The sequence below is a fragment of the Frankliniella occidentalis genome, unplaced genomic scaffold (assembly GCF_000697945.3).
Source record: "Frankliniella occidentalis isolate FOCC.00 unplaced genomic scaffold, Focc_3.1 Scaffold16, whole genome shotgun sequence".
Lineage (NCBI taxonomy): Eukaryota > Metazoa > Arthropoda > Insecta > Thysanoptera > Thripidae > Frankliniella > Frankliniella occidentalis.
This window is the reverse complement of record NW_026267146.1, coordinates 3,162,166-3,170,304: the sequence shown is the minus strand read 5'-3', so window position 1 is coordinate 3,170,304 and position 8,139 is coordinate 3,162,166. Positions and strand designations below refer to the sequence as shown.

Here is an 8,139-nt window from a genome sequence, read left to right as displayed (position 1 = left end):
CCCCCCCGCTTTTCGGCGCGACCGACGACGCCCCCGCGACGAGCTGCCAAGGTGTATACCGTGCGGTGCGGCAATCGTACCTTGGAGTTTAAAGAGGCTGTGTGGAGGCCTCACGGGGCCGGGGAGGCAGGGTGGAGAGCGAGGCACTCTCTCCCCCCGATCGTCGTGGGTCCCTCCCTGGGGGGTTGACCCGAGAAGGGGAGTCCAGGGGGCTGTTCTGTTCCAATTGCTTTGCAGAGGAGCTCCCTTTCCCCGTGCGATGCCATCAGCCCCACGGCGTCGTGCAGCAGAGCACCTTCAGAGCACATTTAAAAACGAAAATGCCATAGAACCGGCCTATTAAATTTCCGTGTCGTAGGAAAACATGGAAAAAGAGGCGGGGGATGGGGAGAAGGGGGTGTGGGTGGGAAAAGTAGAGGCAGTAGAAGTTTGCGCTGTGGAAGCAATAATACGACTGGGAAGGAATCGGATGCTTTTATTTCTCGCAAGACACATGGGGCCAGCAACACCACCGGGTATCCTGTTTCACCACCCCCATGTCGTTCTCCCCGTTATCGTTTCTGGTGCTACTTTAACTGGATGCCCGGCGACGTCGCGGCGTCCCGCTCCGACATAGCGACAGACGATTCTCTTCCGTTAACGGGTAGAGGGGACAAAAGAAGCGAGGGGGTGGGGGTGGGTGCTACTCCTGTAATATTAACCGGACAAACACCGCTGCCAAATGCCAAACAATGCAGATTCTCCAGAGAGTTTGATTCTGCGCCGTGCTCCTGCTCCGTACACTGCGGACGTGAATCATTGATGAGCGATTGAGTACTGAAAGCAGTCGGGGGAGAAAGGGGGGGGGGGGCTCAAGGATTGGCTTACTGTTTGCGCTTTTTCTGCACTGTTTAATTTTTCAAAGAATCTGCGGTTGTGTAGGCTCCCCTTTCTCATGGCCTGCCCATGAGGTCCCTCTCCTTCTCGCGGTCCCTCTTGCTCACGGACGCGTTCCCCAGGAGGTAGAAGCGCAGCGGTTTGTCGGCCCACTCGCGCCCCGCCGACTCGATGCCCACCCTCTTGGTGACCACCACCGGCGGCGGTGGCTCCCCCTCCCCGGCGCCCTCGGCGTGCACCACGGAGAGCCCTGGCCAGGTGGTGAGGTCTTTCTTGTTGCACGAGTCCTTGTCGATGGCCATGGCGATGCACAGCTTGGCCGGTCCGCTGCACAGCTCGTGCGGCTTGAAGTTCTTGCTCTTTGCCTTCCTGCTGCCCCCCTCCTCCCCCTCGCCGCTCGCTGGCTTCTTCTTCTTGACCCCGCGGGCACGCAGGTCCGCCATCAGGTCCATGCCCTCGACCGGCTCCAACGCCCGGATGAGGACGGCAGCCCCTGGGCCTAACAGAGACACAGTTAGGCAACTCATCCCCACACCCTTCTTTGGAAATTCTTTATTCAAACTGAATAAATTGAAATGAACTGTAACTTGGTACCCACCTCTACTTGATATGTTGAAGCAGTGGTACATTCCATATGTTAAATAGACGTAAGCTGTTCCAGGCTTCATAAACATGGGTGCATTCCTCTCAGTCATTCTACCTTTGAAGGAGTGGGACGCCTTATCATATTCCCCTAAATAGCATTCTGTCTCAACAATTCGACCTTTAAGAACATGCCCACTATCCAGCCTCCTGACCAGAATTTTTCCTAGCAGTGACTTGGCCAACTGCTCACAAGGAACATCATAAGAGTCATCTTCCAAACACTTCATTGCTTGAGAAGCGTCTCCAGATGCCCTTTCCTTTGTAACATCGCTTTTTGAACAATTACTCCTTTCAACTGTGACTTGCTGAGCTGTATCTTCTGATATCTGGTTTGTGGAAAATTCAGTGGCAACATATTGCTTTGACGGTATCTTCTCTACATGAGATTGAACTTTATCGCAACCTCTGTTCGATTTTACACTGGACCCACTACCTTGTCTCTTTAGTACAGACAGATTAATTCGTCGCTCAGGAGGCATTGCACCCATTCCATTGTTCCATGGGAGACTTGTCCTCCTCACAGCTGTAAAGAGGAAGGTAATGCTTGGCTAAACGACTAAGGAAACAAACATAACATATGCAGGTTATAAGACACCTTAGCAAGATAACAGTAATAACAGCGTCGTTAAAAGTAATTACTCGAAAAAATGTTTGCGTTCTGTTATTTCTTTTTTCTGATTTCTAAAACCATGAAATACTTCTTGCCAAAGCAACAGACCCAGTACTACAACCAGCCGATCGAAAACACAAACACAAAACACTCTTACTTTCCCCCAACGTCTCACTTGCACCAACCTTCCAAAGTTTACTGCTAGAACTTTAAAACATCTTATTTGCTCTGATTTGAGAAAAAAATGCAAATTTTTGTTTTCACTTACATCATACCATTGTAAATTTTAAATTAAATTCCGAATACCAATGCTGACGTAATAAATAAAGTACCGAGAATAGAATATTGATGTTGGACATCCCAGCTGTTAGCAGACAGATGACAGATGTAAACATAACCTCCCCTGCCCTGACAGTGTCATTCAGAAGGTAGCTGACATTTGTAGGCTCAGCCAATTTAGTTTACACTGTGGGCTCGAAAAGCGAAATGTTGTGATAATTTATATGTATTACTTACTTTTGAAAGGTAAGAGACATTTTAGAAATGCCCAATTCATTCCGGAAGCATTGAAGTGACTAGTTCTTGGGTAAGACACAGGGTTAGGCGGGGCTGCCAAATCCATGGAAACCGAACATGATTTTAGCATTCATGTTAACCTTCTTTCTTCGTCTCTTTTCGAATGATATCATGTGAAAAACTTGATTGTACTGTAGTTCTTCTGCATTAATTGAAAATTTTTAACCTTACCAATTTCACTTACAAATGTTACATTTGCAAATGATCATTGATGATTTTTCAACCGATTGGTGTTGTTTACAGTAATTCTTGCCAATGACATTGTTTTTTGCATATTTTTATTTGAATGGGTGTTTATTTTTTTATATTTAATATTGATGTTTTAAAGACCAATATGTTACGGACTCAAACTCAACCCTCATGCAGTTTTTTATTTCCTGATTTTCAGTGTCCTTTAATTAAGCGTCTTTCATCTCTTTCCATCATGACTAGTCTGTTTGATCAGTTTGAACAGCCTACATCAAAATCAAAGTCAACAATGGTACCAATACGGCCAGAAATGGTATGGAAATTAGTGTTGATTTTTATCTTACGTGAACAAAAAAATTAAGCTATTTATATTACAATGATAAATGTGTGTTTTGTTGTTGTTTTTTTTGAATCAGAGTACCACGGGTTTTATTCACATGAAGCTTGAAGAGGAGACTCCAATATTTGTCAGACAGAGAGTCAACTTTTCACCTCCTGATTCTATTACTCATTTAGTTGTGAGCAATAACCTACTTGTTCTAGCCATGGCAAATCAACACCTTCTCAGAATTGACCTTCAGCAGCCTGACAAAACTGAAGGTAAGGCAACACTCCTTATATTTTTTCCTTGAAACATTGTGTAGTTAATCACTTATTTTTTTCCTTCATCAGAAGTTGACATCAGTAAGACTTTGTCCAACCAGCTTAGACTCTCAGGATTATATCTTGATCCATCTGGAGAACACCTCCTCTTACCCACAGTGTCTCGCCAACAAGGAGAGATACAACCTTACTGTCAGCTGTTCTACCTGAACAGACGTTCTACCAAAGTCAAACAGGTTTGCTTTGGACGTATAAAATACTAAGCTTTATCTGCTTTATTTGCAGATAACAATGTATTTTCTCATATTCAAAATATTTTTATTTCAGATTAGTAAATTTCGAGGATCAGAGGTAACATCAGTTGCATGGAGTTTTAATATGACAGCCGAATCTACAACAGGACCAATTCTATTAGGCACATCCAAAGGAGCTATTTTTGAGATGGAGATTAAAATTGATGGGGACAGAATTTTTGGAAATAGCCTTGAGCAATACTGTAAACAGGTATACAATTAATCAAACAAGTATTTGTAAAAGATGTATTGGGATGAAATTTATATTTTTATCTAATTGTTCTTCAGGTCTTTGATATTGGCAAGCAAGCAAGCAACATCCCTATAACTGGCTTAGAGTTCCATCGAATACCCGGCACTGAGACTTATTTCATCATTGTAACTACCCTTGACCGAATTTATGAGTTTGTAGGATCTGCAAGCAACATTGAAGAAAGACCATTCCTTCCTCAAATTTTCAACAATTACCTCAACAAACCAGGTGAATTGAAACGCTGTCTGTGTTTCAATCATCATCATTTTATGAAAATCAATTTTATAAAACCTACTTTTTGCAGAACAATTTGTAAGCATGGCATCAAAGTTGAAATATTCAAAGCTGCAATTTTATTACCCCTCTGGAACAAGCCAACCAACACAGTGTGCATGGCTAGTTGAGCAAGGACTGTACTGTGGAGAGGTATAATTTATATTTACCAATGTTATTACTCCTTAACTTTACAATCACCTAGCATGTGTTCTCTTTCTATGTTACCAAACCCATAACTTTTTGCAGATTGATTTGAGCTTCAGTTATGATAAAGTTATAGCAGAACAAGACTTGCTCCACTTTCCATCCACAGCACCAATCTCATTTATTCTTACTCAATTCCATGCCTTGCTCATGTATGCTGATCACATCAAAGGTGTATCTCTCCTAAACCATGAAGTGGTTTTTGAAGATGTTTTAAATGAGGTCTGTTCTCTTTCCATTTCTTCATTGCTTATTACCTAGCTGGTCATTTTCTTATTATCTTAATTAACTCTTGACCATTTTCTCTAGCCTATTGGAAAGCTCATTAACATTACAAAGGACCCACTGAAGGGTACCGTTTGGGCTTTTACAGAAAAATCTGTGTTTAAATATAAAGTGACAAAAGAAGATCGAAATGTATGGCAAGTGAGTCCATCCTTTTATCCATTCTTTTGTTTTATATCTATCAGTAATTTCTAAAAGTTGACAACCTATTAACTAGAGAAAACAAACTCTCTATTAAAAAGATATCTTTGGTTTCAGATCTACATTGAAAAGGGAAAATTTGATTTGGCCAAGAAGTATTGTGGTAATAACCCTGCTTTTATGGACCAAGTACTTGTTCGTCAAGCAGAAATGTTTTTTGAGAACAAACAGTAGGTTCTTTTAATTACGTAATCTACTAAGCAAAAAATTTTATAGTGTAGTTCATTTTGATTTTTTGGTTTTTAATGTACTGGCACCTGCAACTTCTTGTATGGTATTTTTATTATTTTGTTTTTGTTTCAGGTATGATGAAAGTGCTGTACATTATGCTCAAACTCAATCTTCATTTGAAGAAATCTCATTAAAATTCCTCAAAGTACGGCAAATGCAAGCCCTTAAGCTTTTCTTAAAGAAGGTAAGAATAAATTTCTGCCCATAAATTGAATGTATGATTTAATTGCATGATTCCATAATGTTGTAATCTTGTTTTCTTTTTCAAGAAATTAGATTTATTGCGCCCTCAAGATAAGACTCAAATTACAATGATTGTGATATGGGTGCTGGAATTGTTTTTGAATCAATTAGGTGAACTCAGAGACAAAAAACTGGAAAACTCACTTGATTATATTGAACTTCAGAAAGAGTTTGACTCATTTCTGAAAGAGAAAATGGTTATGGTTTGTTGAATTTTATCTTATTTTCTAATCTGTCATAAATACTGTACATTTGCATGAGTTTAAAAAGAAAACAGTGTTATGAATTGTATTCTATGAAATTTTGTGAAATTTATGTATTTTGTGCTCTTTTTGTTAGGAATGTGTGAAACTTAACAGTGAAAAGGTTTATAGCTTGATTGCTAGCCATGGAGATAAAGCTAACCTTGTTAAGCTGACAAGTGTCAACAGAGATTTTGAGAAAGTTATCCGTCATCACTTGTACAAAGGCGACTATCGAGAGGCTCTTGAAGTTTTGAAGTCCCAGGATAGAAAAGAGCTCTTTTATGAATTTGCTCCAGCTCTTATGCAAGCAGAGCCAAAGCAAACAGTTGCTGCTCTAATATCACAGGGTCGTGCTCTTAAACCCGTCAGTCTATTACCTGCCCTTATTGCCTGTGACTTACGTGATCCAAAAGCTGTTGATGAAGCTATATATTATCTTGAGTTTGCTGTTCACAAGCTGCATGCTAATGATCATGCTATACATAATTATCTTCTCATGCTGTATGCAAAGTTCCAACCCACCAAACTGAAGAAATATCTGGCCACTCAAGGGGAAGATGTCTCTACTGTTCATTATGATCCACATTATGCATTGCGGTTGTGCCGGGAACACAAATTAAATGAAGCCTGTGTTCAGTTGTCTGCACTCCTTGGGCTATGGGAGTCTGCTGTTGACCTTGCCCTTTCAGAAAATATCCAGCAAGCAAAGGACATAGCTTCCCAGCCTCAGTATGATACAGAGTTGCAGAAGAAGCTTTGGTTAAAAATTGGTAAGTTTTCTGACTATGCAGAAAATTTGACAATTTATGTTATCTTGCGTAACTCAAACTATCTGATAATTCTACATCAATTGTGTAATCCTTTTTATTCTTTCAGCCAAACATGTTGTCAGTGAAAAAAATGACATCCAGCAAGCTATGGAATTCTTGAAACAATGCCCTCTTGTTAAAATAGAAGACATTTTACCGTTCTTTTCAGATTTTGTAACAATCGATCATTTTAAGGATGCAATTTGCACATCTTTGCAGGTACTACTTATTGCCAAGTTTGAAGTTGGCTAAAATTGTCGCAAATTGAATATTTCTGACTCTTTTTATTGTAGGTATACAATCAAAGAATCAAGGATCTCAAGGATGACATGGAAGAAGCTTCCAAGTCGGCTGAAATTATCAGAGATGAAATTCACTCGTTCCGTAAAAGGTATAGTCTGATTTTATAAACTTTTTGTGTAATGTTTCCTTTTCTCTTTAAAGAAGTATTTCTTAATTTTCTGTGTCATGTCAGGTATACAGTAGTGGGAAGTAATGATGTCTGCCAAGAATGTTCTCTGCAGCTATTGCTGAGACCATTTTACCTGTTTCCTTGTGGACACACATTTCATTCAGATTGTCTACTGAACGAGCTTTTACCTGCCTTACCTCCAGGAAAACGTAGTAAGCTCCAAGAGTACCGTGTAAGTATACATATGTAAAACGTTTTTTGAAGTCAACTGTGTTACAATACCACTGTTAAAACTTTAATCTTTCTCATGTGTACAGCGACAACTTGCTTCCATGTCCTCCAAAGATGATGCTATTTCAATCAATTCTACCAGCATATCGGCTAGAGACCAGCTTAAAGCTGATATTGATGCAATTGTGGCATCCGAGTGTCTCTATTGTGGAGAAATGATGATCAAGTAAGAATAATTTGGTCATTACTTAATTAGTTATTGTGTGTGGTGGAAGATGTTTTAATTTGATATTTTATCATCTTTCAGATCCATTGATCGGCCTTTTGTTGAGGATGATGAATATGAACAAATAATGAAAGAATGGGAATAGCCTTTTATTTCATACCCTTCATACTGATTATTCTAATCAAGAACTGGTCTCGAAAGAGTTCATGTGTTGTTAAAAATCTCCCAAGGACTGTCAAACTTGTTCTTTCTTATCTATCCTTTTTAATTATAATTATAAGCACCTTTAAATAATAGTGCTGCTGTGATACTGATACACTTCTGATAGCTGTTTATATTTTATTTGTTATAATTAATGTGTCATGTCAGGCTTTTTATTCACATTGAGTCTAGGAGAGGTCCCTTTCACATGCTATTATGTAGGGAGCTATTATGACCATATGTGTGGTCCTGTGGGACTCAACAAGTTCATCCAGTATCCATTAACTATGCATGTGTATTACGAGTCAGATTGTAGTACTACCATTTATTGCATATTATGAAAAATAGTTGTTAGGAATAAAGTTTGTTATTATTTGTTACATGGGTGAAATAAACCATCATAAACTACACTAAATTGTTTTAATTGACTTTTTCACCTGTCACCAGTGCCTGCCTGTCCCCTCAGACTGTCGTGCGAGAGAGATAGACACGGAGCCCAGAAACTTTCAGAATGTGGATTCTTGAGAGGC

The 8,139-nt window shown here is 39.8% G+C and overlaps 2 protein-coding genes across 3 annotated transcripts; one reads left to right on the top strand and one right to left on the bottom strand.

Annotated features, from left to right (window-relative positions):
• Positions 1 to 459: 459 nt before the first annotated feature.
• On the bottom strand, positions 460 to 2,369 carry LOC113208876 (DNA-3-methyladenine glycosylase). Of its 2 annotated transcripts, none has more exons than XM_026426130.2 (3): positions 2,117 to 2,369; positions 1,475 to 2,044; positions 460 to 1,375 (listed from the first exon to the last, which is right to left on the bottom strand). In XM_026426130.2, the coding sequence occupies exons 2-3, from the start codon at positions 2,007 to 2,009 to the stop codon at positions 933 to 935; spliced, it is 978 nt and encodes a 325-aa protein (XP_026281915.1). In that variant the 5' UTR covers positions 2,010 to 2,044; positions 2,117 to 2,369; the 3' UTR covers positions 460 to 932. The 2 variants fall into 2 exon arrangements, with proteins under 2 accessions (XP_026281915.1, XP_026281906.1); XM_026426121.2 differs by having other exon boundaries at positions 2,161 to 2,353.
• Positions 2,370 to 2,492: 123 nt separating this feature from the next.
• Positions 2,493 to 8,024, top strand: LOC113208867 (vacuolar protein sorting-associated protein 18 homolog). The gene is made up of 18 exons (XM_026426099.2): positions 2,493 to 2,656; positions 3,096 to 3,209; positions 3,313 to 3,496; positions 3,569 to 3,735; positions 3,827 to 4,003; positions 4,081 to 4,273; positions 4,350 to 4,471; positions 4,568 to 4,747; positions 4,835 to 4,951; positions 5,069 to 5,181; positions 5,315 to 5,426; positions 5,512 to 5,688; positions 5,825 to 6,500; positions 6,607 to 6,758; positions 6,833 to 6,930; positions 7,015 to 7,183; positions 7,269 to 7,408; positions 7,490 to 8,024. Exons 2-18 carry the CDS (start codon positions 3,132 to 3,134, stop codon positions 7,551 to 7,553), a joined length of 2,919 nt encoding a protein of 972 aa, XP_026281884.1. The 5' UTR covers positions 2,493 to 2,656; positions 3,096 to 3,131; the 3' UTR covers positions 7,554 to 8,024.
• The last annotated feature ends 115 nt before the right edge of the window (positions 8,025 to 8,139 follow it).